General features: G+C 41.1%; 1 protein-coding gene across 6 annotated transcripts in view; it reads left to right on the forward strand.

Annotated features, from left to right (window-relative positions):
* Positions 1-22,079, forward strand: part of LOC144683722 (H(+)/Cl(-) exchange transporter 5) — a 139,880-nt gene that overhangs the window by 75,817 nt on the left and 41,984 nt on the right. For all 6 annotated transcript variants that reach the window (XM_078547045.1, XM_078547043.1, XM_078547047.1 and 3 more), the window contains 2 exons: positions 3,534-3,685; positions 21,642-21,741. In XM_078547045.1, coding sequence (XP_078403171.1) covers positions 3,534-3,685; positions 21,642-21,741 — 252 coding nt within the window. The remainder of the gene's footprint in view (positions 1-3,533; positions 3,686-21,641; positions 21,742-22,079) is intronic.

Raw genomic sequence — 22,079 nt, forward strand, 5'->3', positions numbered from 1 at the left:
CAATGCTGGCTCTTCTTCAGCCGATGCCTGTGGTGCTGTACAGAAATTTATAACCCACGCTGAAGAATGATCAGATTAAAGTTTAGAGAAATTAACAAACTGGTACAGTACATGGTAATAAATTGACCTTGTGTGGACAGGAAGAAAAGAATCCAGTAATGACAGTGATTCTAGCCTACTAGTGAATATGTTGAAATGTCTTAAGTAAAGGTTAAAATTGCATAAAGTAATGCATCCCATATTAAATTATTCAAAGGATATGTACCTTCATTTTATGCACAAGTGTGTCTTGCTCCTTATGTTCACAGTTAACTTCTTTAATGGTAGGGATTGAATTTCAGCATTTTTCACATTGTTCCACTTGCTTAACCCATGTATCGCAGTGCAGTTTCACCTCTAGCCTCCTTCTAACTCTCCAGTGCAAATCATCTTGCCTTTCTCTATTATCAATGCTGTACCACTATGGTCAATGTCATTATGAACTTCTCTCTTATCTCTTCTAAGTTCCAAATGCACTGTCCTACATGATCTTTCTCCTCCCTACATCTCAACTGTGTTAAAATCATGACTCATCTCAAAGTCTCTTACTCCCGCTATTTATTTTGCCTTAAATTTATGGAACTCTTTGCTCCTGAAATTTTTATTTATTTTTTTAAGTTTGGCATTGCCTAATTATGATTTACTTAACCTTATTTATTCTTTTCAACAAACGTGATGTCCCACGGTGCAAGTCTAAGCTGCTCATGGCTCCCACGAAAAATATACTTTATCTTGTATATTCTGAATGGGAGTGATGAAGCAGGAACAGGTTGAGTATTTGGCAGAATCACTCCTCCATAAAGTATAAAGCAACAAATTTCAGGTCACCATTGCCTTATTAGAAAATTAGTTGAATATCTGTCACTAAATTCTGCGTATATGTTTATAGAATCACAGAATCTTACTGCACAAAAGCAGGCTATTTGGTCTTTTACGCCTGTCATTGAAACAGTTGTGCAATTTAGCCCCAAAGGCCACCTTTTTCATCCATAATCTTGCAAACCTTGTTCAATTGCCTTTTGAAAGTTACAATGGGATCTGATTTAACCAAACTTCACGTTCCCATTAATTCTTTTGCCAATCATTTTAAATTGAAGACCTCTGGTTACTGACCAGAGGAAATAGTTCCCCCTAACTTGCTCTACTAAAACCCCTCTCTTTTGCGTACCTTTATTAGAACACCTCTTAACCGTCTCTGCTCTAAGTAGAACAATCCCAGCTTTTCCAAGTTCTCCACATAACTGAACTTCCTCATCTCTGGTATTATTTCTGGTAAGTCTCCTCTGTAACCTCTCTTTTTTTATTCACGTAGGGAATGTGGGCATCACAGGCTAGACCAGCATTTATTGCCATCCCTAATTGCCCTTGAGAAGGTGGTGGTGAGCTTACCACCTTAGTACCTTAAAAGGTGTGAAAACTAAGTGTTGATATTCAGGGACACTTGGGTGTGCTTGTATAAGGGACACAGAAAGTTAGGATGTGGGTACAGCAAGAAATTAGGAAGGCAAATGGTATGTTAGCCTTTATTGCAAGAGGATTGGAGTACAGGAATAAAGAAGTCTTGGCACAGTTGTACAGGGCTTTGGTGAGACCACATTTGGAATACTTTGTGCAGTTTTAGCCTCCATATTTAAAGAAGGATATACCTGCATTGGAGGCAGTATGGTGAAGGTTCACTAAATTGGTCCTTTGGATCAGGGGCTTGTCCTATGATGAGAGGCTGAATAAATTGGGCTTATGTTCTCTGGAGTTTAAAAGAACGAGAGACGATCTCATTGAAATATATAAGATTCTGTAGGGGCTTGATAGGGTGACATTGAAAGATTGTTTCCACTGGTTGGGGAATCTCAAACATGGGAGCTCAGCCTCAGGATAAGAGGCTGATCTTTTAGGACTGAGATGAGGAGAAATTACTTCACTCAAAGGGTTGTGAATCTTTGGCATTCTCTACCCCAGAGGGTTGTCAATGCTCCATCGTTGAATACATTTAAGGCTGAGTTAGACAGATTTTGGTCCTCATGGAATCGAGGGATATGTGGAGCGGGTCAGAAAGTGGAATTGAAGCCCAAGATCAGCCATGATCGTTTTGAATGGCAGAGCAGGCACGACAGGCCACATGGTCAACTCCTGCTCCTATTTTTTGTGTCCTTGGCATCCTTCCTAAAGTATGATGCCAAAATTTAACACAATACTTCAGCTGAGGCATAATCAGTGATTTGTAAACTAAAAACAGAAAAGGCTGGAAATGCTCAGCAGACCAGGCAGCATCTGTGGAGAGAGAACAGCATTAACATTAACGTTTCAGGTCAATGACCTTTCATCAGAGCTGGTGTTTAGCAAAGAACTCAATCAGATGAGTCAGACATGATTTGCTTTTAACAAATCTGTTTTGCCTGTCCCTTAATAGCCCATGCTTCTTCAAAAGATGAATAATTTGCCCTTGACCATGTTCTCTATCAGCTTTCCCACCAAATGACATTAGCCTGATTGGCCTCAAGTTACTGGGCTTATCCCTCTGCACATATTTTGAGCAGGGGTATAACATTTGCAGTCCTCTGGCACCAGTCCCTTATCCAACGAGAATTAAAAGATTTTTATCACTTCTTCTATCACCATCCTAGCTTCCCTCAGCAACCTAGGATACATACCATCTAGATCAGGTGACTTGTTAACTTTGAGTAATGCCAACCTGTTTGATGCCTCCTTTCCATCTATTTTTAATTCTATCCAAATCTCTACTCCTTCCCCTTCTACTGCTATATTAACTTCATCCTCTTTTATGAAGACAGATGCAAGTACTCATTCAGTGTTTCATTTATGCTCACTGCCTCCACAGTTAAGTTTTACAGACGCAAACTTGTGTAGGCAGAAGAGGTTAAAGTAAATAACCCTTGATTGTGTGTGGTGCGATATGCTGAGATCCCATGCTTTTTATATCAATTCTTTAGGTGGAATATTAATTCTGTAGTCATGATAAATACATGTATTCTTATGAAGACAATTTTTACTGAAATCCCCTCCCCACACCCCATGCACTTAACAAACAGAAACTAATTTAAGGTATCAAAGAAATCTAAACTTGCAGGAACATTTTTCATTTGTTGGCACTTCAATTAAATTATAGGCATTCTTATTTTGTGTAGTGATCAGTTTCTGTTTGTTTGTTTTCACCTATTTGTAACTTACAAAGTGTATCTTAGCAACCCACCATGATCTGGAAATCAATTAATTTTGCCCACAGTTCATCTGCCTGTTTTATTGTACATTTGTGAAGTGTGTTCCTTATCTTGTCTCTGCAGCCTTGTAAATGTTTTGCCAGTATATCTGTATATACTCATGTAGGCTGGTAACTCAGCACCGTGAAACTAGCCACACCAGAGCACCGGAATACTCCAGTGGCATGGTCTGGCTCTGAAATACAGTCCTTTTTTTTTCATATTCTGAGTTTCTTGTGTTAATATTTAATGGGATGTATTTTTTTTCCTCTTGCACAGTGTATACAAACTACAACGGAGCAGGGATGAATGGTGCAAGCAAGATAATGGATTTTCTTGATGAACCAATTCCTGGCTTGGGAACATATGAAGATTTCAACACGATAGACTGGGTCCGTGAGAAATCCAGGGACAGAGACAGACACAGAGAGGTATATTAATATCAGTACTTAAAACTGGGTGAAACACCTGATCAAAATGCACCTATTTGTAACAGAATCTGTTATCCCTGTTATCTGCTATGCCTTGTTGTATGAGCACTTGATTCTGCATATTTGAATTACAATTTATTTTAGTTAAAAAAGAATCTACTTTCTTTACCTTTCCATTTTTTGAATCCTGCCCAGTCAGAAAGTAACATGCTTCCTGACCTCTGCCATTTAGTGCTGTGTAATCAGTTCTGGAGGGTGCAGGTTGATACTCATTTTGAGCAGTTCCTATTTCATGTATTTTATTATGAATTATGACCCACTTGGCTCATAGCAACTGTATTGTCATGGTTTTTGTCCCTATTCCAGCCCAAAGTATATCTAATGTGAATGTTGAGGAATTTGGGTGTATGGAGCCATATTAATTACTTTGAAATGCAGTAATATTTTGCATTATAGATTTTTTTTGAGTTTTCTATATTTTTCCCTTCCCGCCTTCCCCCTACCACATCACGCCAAAGATGCTGAGCTCTGTTATGATACAGTTCTATGGGTCAAAAGATGCTTTGCCAATGTAGCCATTCATTTTGTGAGCTTAAATAAAGTGTTCCAGTAGGTTGTGTGACCGTAGGGGAATTAGAGCCAAGCCAGATGCTGTCTTAGATTGTGGATAATGGAGGACTTGACAAGAATTTTAAGCCCTATTGAATGAGTTATAAAACTTACTGGCTTGTTCGAGGAGCTGCTGCATCAGCGGGGTTGTGTGCTGAACAGTTATCCGCTTCATGTCCCTGTCATTTCCTGCGCTCCATGTGGTCAGAGTGACCCTTGACCCCACCCAACCCAGCTTAGCACGATCTGACCCAGCCCCAACCATCCAACCCACATAGGAGCGCCCAATCCAACGCCAACAGCTAAGAAAGGACTAACTGATAAACAGGATGAACAAAAAACTTGGAGAATCCAATGAGGTAGAATATTTGGGAGCATGTTTTCAGTAAGGAGAAAGGCATCAGTGCCATTGAAGAGAAAACTACAGAAATAAAAACCAAGCAGAAGATTGAGAATTCATCTGCCAGTACTAATTGTAAGAAAAGCCTACCTGAAAATTAAAACCTGCACCCTCCAGAACTGATTACACAGCACTAAATGGCAGAGGTCAGGAAGCATGTTACTTTCTGACTGAGCAGGATTCAAAAAATGGAAAGGTAAAGAAAGATCCAGCTTTGTTAGCATCAATAGAAAAGATAAGTGACGCTCCTTGGCAGGTGACGCTCTGAAAAGGCTAGAAACCCAGATGATAGAAAACACTTCGATATATATTTTAAAGCAACTTTTCTTCTTGATTTTGCATGTCCTCTAGTCATTGAATCAAGGTTCCAATTTCTTTTTCCCCCGAAAGCTAGCAAGATCCGAAATCTAGCACTGACTCGGCCCCGAAGTGGCCGTTTTTGAGGCAGTCTGCCTGTACTTTACATCTCATTTTATGAAAAAAGATGCTGCCCAAATTATATGTAATGTGAATGTTAATGAACTTGGGTGTATGGAATGCAAAGATTGAGCCATATTAATTCAGCAGTTACTTTGAAATGCAGCAATATTTTGCTTTACACGTAATTTTTTGACAATTATTTTCTGTATTTTTCATCGTGAAAGAGGAGGTAGTTGAGACACTGGATAGACTAAAAATTGATAAAAGAGGGTGTATTAGAAAGACTGACTATACTTAAAGTTGATGAGTCACCAAGACCGGAGGGTTGCATCTGAAGATACAGAGGGAAGTAAAGGCAGAAATTGCAGACGCACAGGCCATAATCTTCCAATCCTCCTCAAATACAGGGATGATGTCAGAAGATTGGAGAATTGCAAATGTTACATCCTTGTTCAAAAATGAACAATGATTAGTCCAGCAACTACAGGCCAGTCAGTTTAACCTCGGTAGTGGAAAAGCTTTTAGAAATTATAACCTAGGACAAAACTAACAGCCACTTGGACAAATGGATTACTTGAGTAAAGCCAGCACAAATTAGTTAAAGGCAAATCATGTTAAAATAACTTGATTGAATTTTTGATGAGGTAACAAAGAGGGTTGATGAGGGTAATGCGATTGATGTGGTACACATGGACTTGCAAAGGGTGTTAAAGTTCCACATAATAGGCTTGCCAGCAAAGCTGAAACCTATGCAATACAAGGGACAGTGGCAGCATTGATACGAAGTTAACTGAGTGACAAATATCAGAGTAGTGGTGAACATTTGTTTTCTGACTGGAAACTAGTATACAATGAAGTTCCCCAGGCGTTGGCCCAAGGACTACTGCTTTTTTTGATGTATATTAATAACCTAACCTTGGGCATTGAGGGCAGAATTTCACAATTTTCAGATTGCGCAAAACTTGGATGTATTGTGGATTGTGAAGACGGTAGTGTTTGACTTCAAGAGGACATAGGTTGGTGGAATGGATGGACAAATGACAGGTGAAATTTAATGTAGAGAATTTTAAGTGTCAAATTTTGGTAAGAAGAACAAGGGGAGGCAATATAAAATAAAGGGTAAAATTCTAAACAAGGTGCAGAATTAGAGACACCCAGGGATTATATGTGCACAAATCGTTGAAAGTTGCAGGGAAGGTGAGAAAATGGTTAAAAAGCTATACAGGATTGTGGGCATTAAAAATAGAGGCATAGAATTCAAAGACCATAAGACACAGGAGCAGAAATTAGGCCATTCGTCCCATCGAGTCTGCTCTGCCATTCAATCATGGCTGATAAGTTTCTCAACCCCATTCTCCCGCCTTCTCCCCGTAACCTTTGATCCCCTTACCAATCAAGAACCTATCTATCTCAGTCTTAAATACACTCAATGACCTGGCCTCCACAGCCTTCTGTGGCAATGAATTCCATAGATTCACCACTCTCTGGCTAAAGAAGTTTCTCCTCATCTCTGTTCTAAAAGGTCTTCCCTTTACTCTGAGGCTGTGCCCTCGGATCCTAGTCTCTCCTACTAATGGAAACATCTTCCCCACGTCCACTCTATCCAGGCCTTTCAGTATTCTGTAAGTTTCAATCAGATCCCCCCTCATCCTTCTAAACTCCATCGAGTATAGACCCAGAGTCCTCAAACGTTCCTCATATGTTAAGCCTTTCATTTCTGGGATCGTTCTCATGAACCTCCTCTGGAGCCTCTCCAGGGCCAGCACATCCTTCCTAAAGTATGGGGCCCAAAATTGCTCACAATATTCTAAATGTGGTCTGACCAGAGCCTTACAAAGCCTCAGCAGCACATCCCTGCTTTTATATTCTAGTCCTCTTGAAATAAATGCCAACATTGCATTTGCCTTCCTAACTACCAACTCAACCTGCAAGTTAACCTTAAGAGAATCCTGGACTAGGACTCCCAAGTCCCTTTGCACTCCAGATTTCTGAATTCTCTCCCCATTTAGAAAATAGTCTATGCCTCTATTCTTCCTACCAAAGTGCATGACCTCACACTTCCCCACGTTATATTCCATCTGCCACTTCTTTGCCCATTCTCCTAACCTGTCCAAATCCTTCTGCAGCCTCCCCGCCTCCTCAATACTACCTGTCCCTCCACCTATCTTTGTATCATCTGCAAACTTAGCCAGGATGCCCTCAGTTCCTTCGTCTAGATCATTAATGTATAAAGTGAAAAGTTGTGGTCCCAACACTGACCCCTGCGGAACTCCACAAAAGCCAGTAAGTTATGAAGAACGTTTATAAAGCACTGGTTCTGCCTCACCTGGAATATTGTGTCTAATTCTGCCACCAACAATGATTCCAGGGATAAGTGACTTCAGTTATGAGAATAGATCAGAGGAGCTGTGGTTGTTATCCTTAGAGAAGAAAAGGTTGAGAGGAGATTTGACAGAGATGCTTAAAATTATGCGGGGCCTAGACAAAGTAAATAAAAAGAAACTGTTCCTATTGGTGGAAGGGTCGAGAATCAGAGCACACTGATTTTTAAGCGAATGGCTAAAGAACTAATGGCAACATAAGAAAAAATTTCTGTATGCGGCTAGTGATTAGGATCTGGAACGCACCACCTGAAAGTGTGGTGGAGGCAGATTGAATCATGGTTTTCAAAAGAGAATTGGAGAAACACCTGAAGTGAAAAGATTTGCAGGGCTTCGGGGAAAAGTTGCTCACAGCCAGCATGGGCATGATGGGCAAAATGGTCTCCCTCTGTTATTTTTATTTATTCATTCATGGGATGTAGGCATCACTGTCTAGGCCAGCGTTTATTGCCCATCCGTAATTTCCCTTGAGAAGGTAATGGTGAGCTGCCTTCTTGAACTGTTGCAGCCTGTGTGGTCTAGGTAGACCCACGGTGCTGTCAGGGAGGGAGTTCCAGGATTTTGACCCAGAGACAGTGAATGAACAGCAATATATTTCCAAGTCAGGGTGGTGAGTGCCTTGGAGGGGAACTTCCAGGTGGTGGTGTTCCCATCTATTTGCTGCCCTTGCTTTTCCTTCTGGATGGCAGTGGTCGTGGGTTTGGAAGATGCTGTATAAGGAGGCTTGGCAAGTTCTTTGTTGTAACCATTCTATGATTCTGTGGTAGCCAAATGCCAACAGTTTCTTTTGAGGTAAAATTGCAGCTCTTTATATATTGCCTGCCTCTGCACTAAATCCCAATATGCGATACTGCATAACATGCAGAACTTAGACACAAAAAACAAGGTGACTTTTCTGTGATTTGACCTGTAAATAAATAAATTGTATTGTGAGCTAATTAATGTTGGCTAAAGTATGCTACACACAGTGGAGAGACCTTCCATGCAGATTCAGTTGTGGAGCAATAGATGGGTCTGGACCCATGAAAAGGAGCAAACCAGAAGCAATACTGATGCCATCATAAGTATAAACCTTCAACAGTTACTGGGCTCTGGAGGGCAGTTCTGATGTGATCTGAATTGTTTTATGCTCTGGAAGCTTGTAGTACACTGAAGGCTTATGGTTGTGGTGGTGGCAGTATCACTCCCAGTATGCCCCTTTTATGAGACAAAGAACAGCTGCCAGTAACTGCATGTGAGGGTGAAGCAAGAGCGAGGGAATGGAAGATTTGGAGTGTGAGAGCTGACGCATGAGACTGTTAGGGAGAGAGAAGGAATGGTGGGGAAAAAAATCTAGCTGGAAAAAGGATGAATTCAAGAGTAAACTCAGTTATCAAGCAAACATTTTTGGAAACAGAGCACTTAAAATGTCACATTGATGGGCTACATTCAAAAATGTTTGCCTGGTGTACTTGCATTAGTTGTTTGTTATATTCTCACAGTAACATACCAAATTAAAATTATGGGTCTTTGTCAGGTTTTTAGAGTTTTGCAACTCTGAACACTGCCAATTTATTGCATTTGCTGCACTTTATTTTAGCAGTCGTGTCTTTGAATTCCAGCTCAGCAAAACTCTGGTAATAAAACAGTCTGTGCCTGCCTGCATCAAGACCTGGAAAAAGTTCAAGGTTGGGCTGATAAATGGCAAGTGGCAGCAATAACCATCTCCAACAAGAGTAAATCTAACCATCTGCCCTTGGTGTCCAACGGCAGTAGCATCGCTGAATTCCCCCACCATCAAGATCCTAAGGGTTACCATTGACCAGAAACTGAACTGCACTAGCCATATAGATAATGTGGGTAAAAACAAAAAGCTAAAAGCTACTGCGGATGCTGGAAATCCAAAACAAAACAAAAACAGAATTACCTGGAAAAACTCAGCAAGTCTGGCAGCATCGGCGGAGAAGAAATCAGTCAACTTTTCGAGCCTTCATGGCCCTTCGGCAGAACTGCAGCATAGTTTCAACAAGGGAGAAATATAAATTGGTTTAAGGTGGGTGGGGGTGGGGGGGGGGGGGGAAGAGACACATTGAGGGTATGGTGTGAGCAGATAATCAAAAGATGTCACAGACAAAAGGGTCAAAGAGGTGTTGAAGGTGGTGGTCTTTGTCTGAGAAAAGTGCTAATTAAGAATGGAAAACAGGATATTCAAAGTACAGCTCTAGTGGGGGTGGGGTGGAAAGACTAAAGGTTTTAGTTTGAGATTTAAAAATAATGGAAATAGGTGGGGAAAGAAGAATCTATATAAATTATTGAAAAAAAAGCGGGTGGGGGGGGAAAAGAAGCGGGGTGGGGATGGGGGGAGGGGGAGTTTAAGATCTAAAGTTGTTGAATTCAATATTCAGCCCTCGGTCGAGGTTTTCCATCCACGGTCGTTGACAGGGCCCTCAACCGTGTCCGGCCCATATCCCGCGCATCCTCCCTCACGCCTTCTCCTCCTTCCCAGAAACATGATAGGGTCACCCTTGTCCTTACTTATCACCCCACCAGCCTCCGCATTCAAAGGATCATCCTCCGCCATTTCCGCCAAGTCCAGCATGATGCCACCACCAAACACATCTTCCCTTCACCCCCCTTGACGGCATTCCGTAGGGATCGTTCCCTCCGGGACACCCTGGTCCACTCCTCCATCACCCCCTACTCCTCAACCCCCACTTATGGCACCTCCCCATGCCCACGCAGAAGATGCAACACCTGCCCCTTCACTTCCTCTCTCCTCACCGTCCAAGGGCCCAAACACTCCTTTCAAGTGAAGCAGCATTTCACTTGCATTTCCCCTAACTTAGTCTACTGCATTCGTTGCTCCCAATGCGGTCTCCTCTACATTGGAGAGACCAAACGCAAACTGGGCGACCGTTTTGCGGAACACCTGCGGTCTGTCCGCAAGAAAGACCCAAACCTCCCTGTCGCTTGCCATTTTAACACTCCACCCTGTTCTCTTGCCAACATGTCTGTCCTTGGCTTGCTGCATTGTTCCAGTGAAGCCCAACGCAAACTGGAGGAACAGCACCTCATCTTCCGACTAGGCACTTTACAGCCCTCTGGGCTGAATATTGAATTCAACAACTTTAGATCTTAAACTCCCCCTCCCCCCATCCCCACCCCGCTTCTTTTCCCCCCCCCACCCGCTTTTTTTTCAATAATTTATATAGATTCTTCTTTCCCCACCTATTTCCATTATTTTTAAATCTCAAACTAAAACCTTTAGTCTTTCCACCCCACCCCCACTAGAGCTGTACTTTGAATATCCTGTTTTCCATTCTTAATTAGCACTTTTCTCAGACAAAGACCACCACCTTCAACACCTCTTTGACCCTTTTGTCTGTGACATCTTTTGATTATCTGCTCACACCACACCCTCAATGTGTCTCTTCCACCCCCCCCCCACCCCCGACCCACCTTAAACCAATTTATATTTCTCCCTTGTTGAAACTATGCTGCAGTTCTGCCGAAGGGCCATGAAGGCTCGAAACGTTGACTGATTTCTTCTCCGCCGATGCTGCCAGACTTGCTGAGTTTTTCCAGGTAATTCTGTTTTTGTTTTGTTTTAGATAATGTGGGTGCAAGAGCAGGTCAGAGGCTGGGAATTCTGCAGAGAGTAACTCACCTCCTGACTCCCCAAAGCCTGTCCATCATCTGCAAGGCACAAATCAGGAGTGTGATTGAATACTGTCCAGTTGCCTGGATGAATACAACTCTAACAGCACTCAAGAAGCTCAACACCATCCAGGACAAAGCAGCCCGCTTGATCAACATCCCATCCAGCATCTTAAACACTTGACTCCCCTTAACGCTGATGCACAGTGGCAGCAATGTAGACCATCTATAAGATGCACTGCAGCAACTCCACAAGGCTCCTTCGAAGGCACCTTCCAGATCTGCGACTTCTACCACGTAAAAGAACAAGGGCAGCAGACCCATGGGAACACCAGCATCTGCAAGTTCCCCTCCAAGCTACACATTATCCTCACTTGGAACTATATCACCATTCTTTCACTGGATCAAAACCCTGAAACTCCCTTCCTAACAGTACCGTGGGTGTACTAACACCTCATGGACTGCAGCATTTCAAGAAAGTGGCTCACCTAGGGATGGGCAATAAATGTTGGCCTTGCTAGCGATGCTCACAACCAATGAACGAATTTTTTTTAAAAAAGGAAAGGAAATGGAATTTTCACAGGTTGATAACTAGAAAATTACAATAGTCGAGGTTGTTCGTGGGGACATTACAACAATTAAAATAGAAAGAAAAGAGACATTAGACAAAGGAGTATCTCAGAACCCTAGGTCTGAATGGATTTCACACTCAAATATGCAAAGAAAAACTCAATAGGAGATAGCAGAGGCACTGTTATCCATACCTAAAAACTAAGTGCTGGGACAACTGCTTTTACCATATACATAAATGACTTGGACTTGGGAATTTAAGGTATGTTGTTGACATTTGCAGATCACATCAAATTGGGTGTTATAGCTAAAAGTGGAAGGCTGCACCATATTGGAAGAAGACATAAACAAGCATTTGGAAGAGATGGATAAATGGTAAATGCAATCCAATATAGCACAGTGATTCATTTTGGCAGGAGAAATAATGAGGCCATTTATTCTATGAAAGATATAAGACTAAATGGGGTAGAGGAGCAAAAAGATGTCAGTATTCAGACACATTGCTAAAAGCAACAGAAAATTTGATAAGGCCATAAACAGTGCGAACAAAGTACTGGCTTTATTTTTAGAGAAATAGAATACAAAAGCAGAGAGATAATTCTAATTTTATGCAGAGCCTTGGTTAAACCACAAAACAGATGCACTCCAACAAGAAAGAAACATCCCACGGAGAGGACCCACCAACTGCGGTTAACCAAAAAAGTTAAAGACAGTATCAAACTTAAAGAAAAAGCATATAATTGCACAAAGATGGGTGGCAGGTCAGAAGATTGGACAGAATATAAAGAACAGCAAAGGAGGGAAAAATTAGAGTACAAGAGAAAGCTAGCTAGAAAGATAAAGACAAATTGTAAGAGTTTCTATAGATACTTAAATAAGAAAATACTTTAAAAACTGAGCATTGGTCCTATAGAAAGTGAGTCTGGGGAATTAGTAATGGAAAATAAAGAGATGGCAGATGAACTGAACAGGTATTTTGCATCGGTCTTCACTATAAAGGATACAAGTGACATCCCAGAGATAGCTGTAAATGAGGAATTAGAAGGGAGGGAGGAGCTTGGGAAAATTAGAATCAGCAGGGAAGTGGTACTTTGCAAATTATTGAACTGCGGGGTGACAAATCTCCAGGTCCTGATGAACTTCATCCTTGGGACGTAAAAGAAGTGGCTAGGGAAATGGTTGATGCGCTGGTTTTAATTTTCCAAAATTCCCTGGATTCAGGGAAGGTGCCATTAGATTGGAAAATAGCAAATGTAACTCCTTTATTCAAAAAGAAAGGGAGACAGAAAGCAGAAAAATGCAGACCAGTTAGCACAACATCTGTCATAGGCAAAATGTTGGAAGCTATTATTAAAGATGCTATGGCAGGGCACTTGAAAAAATTAAAGGCAATCAGGCAGAGTCAACATGGTTTTGTGAAAGGGAAATCATGTTTAACCAACTTATTGGAGTTCTTTGAAGTGGTCACATATACTGTGGATGAAGGAGAACTGGTGGATATACTGTACTTGGATTTCCAGAAGGGATTTGATAAGGTGCCACATCAAAGGTTATTGCAGAAAATAAAAGCTCATGGTGCAGGGTGTAACACATTAACATGGATATAAGATTGGCTAGCTGACAGGAAACACAGTAGGCATAAATGGATCTTTTTCTGGTTGGCAGGATGAAACGAGTAGTGTGCCACAGGGATCAGTGCTGGGGCCTCAGCTTTTTACAATTTATATAAATGACTTGAATGAAGGGACTGAAGGTATGGTTGCTAAATTTGCTGATGATACAAAGGTAGGAAATTAAGTTGTGGAAGAGCTCATATGGAGGCTATAGAGTAACATAGGTTAAGTGAGTGGACAAAGATCTGGCACATGGAGTATGATGTGGGCAAATGTGAATTGTCCATTTTGTCAGGGAAAATATACTTGACCTCATCCTCGCCAACCTGCCTGCCGCAGATGCATCTTCCATGACAGTAACGGTAGGAGTGACCACCGCACAGTCATTGTGGAGACGAAGTCCCGCCTTCACATTGAGGACACCCACCATCGTGCTAAATGGGATAGATTTCAAACGGATCCAGCAACTCAAGACTGGTCATCCATGAGGCGCTGTGGCATCAGAGTTGTCCTTGAATACAATTTGTTATCTCATGGCCTGGCATATTCCCCACTCTAGCATTACCATCAAGCCAGGGGATCAACACTGGTTCAATGTAGAGTGCAGCAGGGCATGCCAGGAGCAGCACCAAACATACCTAAAAATGAGATGTCAACCTGGTGAAGCTATAGCACTACTTGTGTGCCAAACAGCATAAGCAGCAAGTGATAGACAGAGCTAAGCAATCTCACAGCCAATGGATCAGAACTAAGCTCTGCAGTCCTGCCACATCCAGTTGTGAATGGTGGTGGACAATTAAACAACTCACTGGAGGAGGAGGCTCCACAAATATTCCCATTCTCAATGATGGGTTCCGCCAGGGCCACTCCGCTCCTGATCTCATTACAGCCTTGGTTCAAACATGGACAAAATTGTTGAACTCCTGAGGTGAGGGGAGAGTGACTGCCCTTGGCATCAAGGCAGCATTTGACTGAGTGTGGCATCAAGGAGCCCTAGCAAAACTGGAGTCAATGGGAATCAGGGGGGAAACTCTCCGCTGGTTAGAGTCATACCTAGCACAAAGGAAGATGGTTGTGGTTGTTTGGTGGTCAGTCATCTCAGCTCCAGGACATCACTACAGGAGTTCCTCAAGGTAGTGTCTTAGGCCCAACCATCTTCAGCTGCTTCATCAATGACCTTTGACTTCATCAAAGGCAGGGATGTTCGCTGATGATTGCACAATGTTCAGCACCATTCACGACTCCTCAGATACTGAAGCAGTCCATGTCCAAATGCAGCAAGACCTGGGCAAGTGGCAAGTAATATTCGCGCCACACAAGTGCCAGGCAATGACCATCTCCAACAAGAGAGAATCCAACCATCGCCCCTTGATGTTCAATGGCATTACCATCACTGAATCCCCCACTATCAACATCCTGGAGGTTACCATTGACCAGAAACTGAACTGGACTAGCCCTATAAATACTGTGGCTACAAGAGCAGGTCAGAGGCTAGGAATCGTGTGACGGGTAACTCATCTCCTGACTCCCCAAAGCCTGCCCACCATCTACAAGTCACAAGTCAGGAATGTGATGGAATACTCCCCATTTGCATCCCACTTGTGGGATGAGTGCTGCTCCCACAACACTGGACACCATCCAGTACAAAGCAGCTCACTTGATTGGCACCACATCCTCAAACATTCACTCCATCCCTCCACCACCGATGCACAGTAGCAGCAGTGTGTACCATCTACAAGATGCACTGCAAGAATTCACCAAGGCTCCTTAGATAGCACCTTCCAAACCCACGACCACTGCCACCCAGAAGGACAAGGGCAGCAGACACATGGGAACACCACCATCCTGACTTGGAAATATATTGCCGTTCTTTCACTGTCGCTGGGTCAAAATCCTGGAACTCCCTTCCTAACAGCACATGGACTGCAGCGGTTCAAGAAGGCAGCTCACCACCACCTTCTCAAGGGCAATTAGGGATGGGCAATAAATGCTGGCCCAGCCAGTGAAGCCCACATCACGTGAATTAATTAAAAAAGCAGTTGCACCCACAGATGCACGTCACTGGTTAAGCAGAGTATGTTATTCTGTGTCACTCTGTCTTCCTCGCAAAGAGAGAAGGTTAGAAGATCTGCCAGTTCAGACTGTTCGAGCACCCCTTTGTCATCTAAAGACCTGGGAGTAACTAACTTGTTTCCACTAAATCAGAAAGTACAAGGGCATCCATAGAGGTGTATAAAGGCATCCATAGAGGTAGAAAAAACTTTAGTTAAGATTAGCTAAGATATAATATAATATGGACTATTAGTTATTCATTCCTGATGAGGCCCATTATTTGAAAACATCTATTTCCAATACTATTGCACCATCGGGGTCAATTGATCCATTTTGGCGAAAACTTCCCTTTGCCCTTTGAATTGGTGACCTTACAGTGGCTAGTAAATAAAGTGCTCTGCCCTATGAATTTTGTAGGTGTTTTTATTATGAGCAAAATTCAAAACTTTATCATATCTCTTTCCTTGGAATCTTGTAGTTAATTATTATAGATTCAACCTCTTCATGTAGATAATGTCTAAAGGATCACTGAGTGCATACTGTTGCTGTTGAGAATATAATAAATAACTGAAGTCACAAAGGTAGATCAGAAAACATTTTATGTACTAACACAAGGACCTCCAACCTGTAACTAGAAGATCATTTCCAGCCCATTTCTTGATCTTATCTGCTTTGGTTGGGGGGGAGTGGGGTGGTGGTTCTGTCATTTGATCCCTCCCACTAGCCAATTAATTTGTGAGAATTTTTAAGGATTGCAGGTGGTGTTTCTTGTTTTCAAGTGCAGTGAGTTGGAATGCCCCCCCCCCCCTTCTCCTTCAGTTGAAAACTTCAGTATTGTGGATTTCTCAGGCACCCTGATTTTCATTAATGGAATTAATTTCACTACTTATTATGACTCTAGTAAATTTGGAAGTGGGAAGGAGCATAGTCCAGCTTGAAGGAACTAACTGATGAGGTCACAAAGGCTGACTTTAGTGCCCTCCCCTCACGATTCCCCCTCCCCCCAGCCCTCCACTATTGCTGGCCGTACCTTCAGTTATCTAGGAGCTCAACTCTGGAACTCTCTCCCTACACCTCTCCGCCTCCCTAACAGTGCCATCTAATGGCAACAGTCTGGCATTATATAGAGACCAAAGCAAGTTAACATAGAGCTTTCCATTTTAAATAGACACCAATTGACAACAGAACAAATCGCTAGAAACATGATTAAAAATAGGAAACAAAGCTTGTAGGCAAGAAATGCACATAGAACTAAGATTTTTAATAAGGTACTAGCTACCACCTGTGGAGTTCCCTTTGAAAAATTAGACAAATATGTTGTTGATAAGGAAAAGAAGATTGGATAATATATCATTGCACAGAAATATAGAAATTATGGAAGAAGTAGAAAAAAGTATAAACAATTGTAAATTACATAGTTAATGTAGTCTTACTGATTATAGATTTTAGGAAAAAATGAATCAGAGTAAATAAATACAAGATGTAAACATAGAGCAAAATGTATTTCTGATATAAGGAAATAAGAAAATAAAGAATTTGCATTTATATTGTGTCTTTCACACCCTCAGGAAAGCAGTCACACCTAATTAAGTATTTTAAACAAAGAACAAAGAAAAGTACAACACAAACCTCCAAACCTGCGCCGATCATATTACCCGTCAACTAAAACATTTTGCACTTCCGGGGTCCATATCCTTTTATTTCCATCCTATTCATGTATTTGTCAAGCTGCCTCTTAAACACCACTATCGTACCTGCTTCCACCACCTCCTCTGGCAGCGAATTCCAGACACTCACTACCCTCTGCGTAAAAAACTTGCCCCGCACATCTCCTCTATAGTTTTCTCTTCTCACCTTAAATCTATGTCCCCTAGTTATTGACTCGTCCACCCTGGGAAAAAGCTTCTGACTATCTACTCTGTCCATGCCACTCATAATTTTGTAAACTTCTATCAAGTCGCCCCTCAATCTCCTTCGCTCTAGTGAGAACAATCCGAGTTTCTCCAACCTCTCCTCATAGCTAATAACCTCCAGACCAGGCAGCATTCTGGTAAACCTCCTCTGCACCCTCTCCAACGCCTCAATATTCTTCTAAACATAGCTACTGCTGTAATTTAAGAAAGCATGGAAGCTCATTTCCATACTAGATCCCACAAATAATATTGGTCTGTAACTTCTGAGCTCCAGGGCATCGTAACTGAGGGGTACCCCAAAGATATGCTGGGAACCCACTAGCACCCCCCCCCAACCACCACCAGAGGTCTCTAAGGAAGGATTGCATGGTGTGAGGAACCTATTTTTGGAAAGTTTGGAGGACATTAAATTTTGAACATTCTCCCTCCTGAATTATTTCTAAAAGTATGCAAGATTAATTCAGGGCAGTGAATATGCCATCTTCAAGAAACCATGGGTCAAGTTGGATACCCTGGAGAGGGAAGCGATACTTTATATGTCTGAGTCAGCAAAGAACTGCTGTTGCCAGGCTAAAGACTCTTGCTGATTGGTTAAAAACTCCTAGCTTGAGAGAAGTATTCTCTGAACATTTGATTCTTTGACCCTCAGTCAGAGGGTGTGTGTGTCTTTAGAAGCAGGCTGCAAGAAGAACACTATCACTTTCTCCCTCTCTGCCCCACCTTTGCGTTACATGTGGTCTAGAGTGAGTTGAACTTTTGTCAGAAATGTCTCATCAGATTAACTCAGCTTTTTTTTTGGAAGTTTGCAAAGTTATGACAAGTAAGAGTCATCAAGGACAATTTCACCAAAAATCCGCCTGAAGGAACTTCCAGATCTCTTGTGACCAGAAATCTATTAGATCAACAGCGTTGAGATCTTTTTGAATTTTATCCTTTTAAAAGAAATGTTCCCATTCTTCAGCCTCTACAGGGGACTGCGTTTGTTTTGTCCTGTTTTGTGTTTGTATGTAAGTGTATGGGGATTTGAATATTTTTTTTTAAAAAGGGGAAAAATCATTACACTTCTAAACTACAACTTCTATGTTAACCAGTTTTATAACTTGTTTTCAAAAAGTTTGTTCTCTAATAAATTAATTTTTTTGTGCCTACTGAAAGAAGCCGTGTTAGTCTTTTTATGCTGGGATGACTGTTTCAAAGGTGAGCAATTGGCCAGTTTTGTGGTGAATTAGACATTTAAACTATTGTTACGACCTGTGGAGAAGTGGGGCTAGAATTGACTGCACATTCTCCCATCATGGCTGGTAACAATGGAAATTGTCTGGGAACCATCTGAAAGAATGATATAAGTTGCAAACTTCAGATGGTTCCAACTGTCTTACAGTAAAAGTTACCCAGGAAAAATTAGAAGAATTAAACCCACTTCAAACTTCTGGGATAACTATAGTTACTGACCCCTCCCTGACCCCTATAAGACTGCCCGATTATCCCCGTCGCCCTCTGGGTACAAATTATTTTTGATTCCCCCATCCTGTGAAAATAGGGCGGAAGGGACTGTCCGCATAATTAAATAATGCAGTAAAATTTAAATTAAGATTTTTTTTTTTAAGAAAGTCTTTTCTATGTCATTGACCACACTTGGCTGTAACTGGTCCGCTGATACACAGAAAGGTGCGCGCACCCTATTGTTAAAAATTCCATTGCTCCCAGCATCAGACACTTCTGCGGCCGTGAAATGTGCCGGTCCCAGCACTGAGGTGATTCTCTGGTGTATTTTTCCTAATTATTCGTTTAGGACAATAAACTTCAAAATTAACCTCATAATATTATTGTCTCCAATTAAAACTGTGGCTGATGATACTTCTGACCAACGCCAAATGTCAGCTAAACATTAATATAACCAGGAATGTAAATCCACAAAATTCATAGTGCGGAAATATTTTGCATACTATTTAGCGAGGTCCACAACTAGGTGCTGCCTCCTAGATATGGATGGTTGTATGCATCCTATCAGTCCATGGCCACCTTTTTAATTAAAGGGCCTGGGTCTACATTACACCACATCAAGGTTGAAAAGAGTTGGAAAAATAGATCTTCTAGCACTGAACACCTAAAGGGCCAAACCCATGATACTTAAAAAACCTATTTCTGCTTTTGAAACACCATGAAATGTCTGTTGTTAGCAGTGTCTTTATGCAAAATTATTTAGTGTGCTTTTGCCATCTCTATATAAACAGTTCACTATTTTTGGATAGTTGACATGGCTAAACATATTTACATATGGGGCAGGCAAAGGCCAAAAATTGAGAGTCAGCAGCACTATTAACACTCCAAACCAATGCACAAGGTTCTGATCATTGCCTGCTACAGAATGGCTTTTGGAGCTATGCAATACATTTAAAATTATCCTAGATATCCTTTAAGCCCTAGATTGAAAAAGGAAGCACATTGTATTAGCAGGCAAAGTTGCACAGAATTGAGTGATTCTTAGACAAACTAACAGCTTTGTGTAATAATTCTACCTGCTCCCCCCCACCCCCCCATTCTTTCCATATATTCTCAAGATTTTTTTATCCTCATTAGGAACATAGTAAGATATTAATTCCACGAAGTTTTATCTAATATAAATTTACCTTGCTGCTTAATAGCCAAGAAACAAATTCTGAATTTACATTTTGAATCACCAGCTTCCCAATAAGTGCAGGCACAGGATGCCAGGCAATCCTAATGAGCATAACATACTGCATGTTCTCACAATTGTTTTGTAATAGTGGGGAAAAAAGAGCAGACAAAATATTTTAAGCTTCTGCACAGCCATTCTTAAATTTCAGTTCTCTGGCATTATCAAGACACATAAAAACGATCCAGTTTATAAGACTGAAAGCTTGATGTAGCTGGGAGTTGAAGTTACACTGCTAACTTTATACCAGTGTAGCTGGAACACCAATGACTCGGATTTGTAGTCACTGGCAAAGAAATGTTGCCTGCCATTCATCTTGAGAAAGGCAATAGAGTACAGACTTCCTGTTTTCCAATGTCAATTTGAATTTGGCAGCATCTCCTATGACCTGTTGTGGCTGTAAACAGGGCATGCAGAAGGGAGACTGATAATCAACCAATCTGATTGAGGAATCCTCACAGAAGGCAAAACAAGAAAAATCATTGTACAGAAAGTGAAATAAAGAAGAATTAATCGAGGAACTTCAATCATGGAATTAATGGAGGAACTTCAATAGCAAAATACAAGCTTTACAAAAAATATATATATTTTTAAACCTGCCACGTTTTAATTTACTAATGAGGGAATGAGATTCCACACTTGTAACTTTACATTTTTAGGACCAGAGAGGGTGTTCAGCAGTATGCCATTAAAAACTCAATTAGCCCTTGATTGAACAAGGTTTAAAGTTTTCATCGATCTTTAGAACAAGAATAATGTATCAATAGTTTAAGTTCACACCAAATTCATGATTCTATGTTGATTCTATCGGTGAAGAATGCAACAGCACATCCTGTGGAGGAGCAGGATATCGCTGACATATTCTGAATTTTCGCATTTAATTGCACATGTGTAGAGGCCAGAAGCTGCTGTAATTTTTAACCTGTAATAACAGCAAGTGCTGACAGCTTTGCCATTATTACTGCCACAAATTTTGGGCCATAGTCATTTCTGTACTATAATTGCATTGTGACTACCATATCAAAATATCTTCTGTATTAGAATAAATTTTACCTACCTTATAGGTATTTTTATTGATTTAATGGGAAGTGAAAAACAATTTGGTGCCACAGGGCAGGAAGATGAAAATTGTTATTGGGTGATGTAAGTGGTAGTGAACTAGATGACCTGAAAGGCCTCATCTCATTCATGCTGTCCCCACGTTCTTTGACGTCAAAATTGTTTCTCCAAATATTAGTTAAAAACATATGATTTTATAGCAACTGATGCACAAGTGAATAGTTCAAGAATCCATTATTTATGGAGTTGCAATGCGCTGAGCTCTATTCTAGTAAACCATAATTCTCAACGTTGAGTTTCCAGTCTCTGAGGAGGAACTGAGCCCCACAAAAAGAGCAGAGTTGGTGGATTCAGAAATTCACTGGCTGAATCAAGTGCTGCTGTTTTCACTTATTACAACGTAACACAAAAGGTCTTTCATATTCACAATATTTTTGCTCCAAATTAGCAATTAGAATTTTTGATGACGTTTGAATGAAAAGTTTTGATTGTTTATATCTCCTGCCGTTTGTGCTAAACTAAAAAGCAAGGCTTACTCTGTACTGATGGTATGCAGTGACATCATTCGTTCAAATGAAAGATTTTAGGGAAGTATTGCCATCTAATTTTGCTGCTTCCCTTTCCAGATCACAAGCAAAAGTAAAGAATCATTGTGGGCGCTCATTAAAGGTTTGAGTGATGCCTTCTCCGGGTGGCTGGTGATGCTACTGGTTGGGCTCATGGCAGGTATGAAGAAAGACGCAACTGTTTTTGTTGCAAGTAACTGCATCAATATGACAAAAGTCTTATATCTTTTAAAGAAGGGAAGTGGATTAGGTATGTTGGATTAGCAGACCAGGCTGAGAAATCAATTTCAAAGAATTATTAACTGGAATCAGCTTTTCTTTAATAATTTGTGTCTTTGCTAGTTAGCTGGAGTAATCACTTATCCTGATGATGAGGTGGTTGAAGTAATGTCAAGACCAGCAGTTATCAATCTAGACCATTTCAGAGATCATGTCATTTCATCCGTGTAAAATTCACTTCCCTCATACGGAAAATCTCTAACTCTTCCCAGCTGAGGC

The sequence above is a fragment of the Cetorhinus maximus genome, chromosome 8 (assembly GCF_964194155.1).
Source record: "Cetorhinus maximus chromosome 8, sCetMax3.hap1.1, whole genome shotgun sequence".
NCBI classification, from domain to species: domain Eukaryota; kingdom Metazoa; phylum Chordata; class Chondrichthyes; order Lamniformes; family Cetorhinidae; genus Cetorhinus; species Cetorhinus maximus.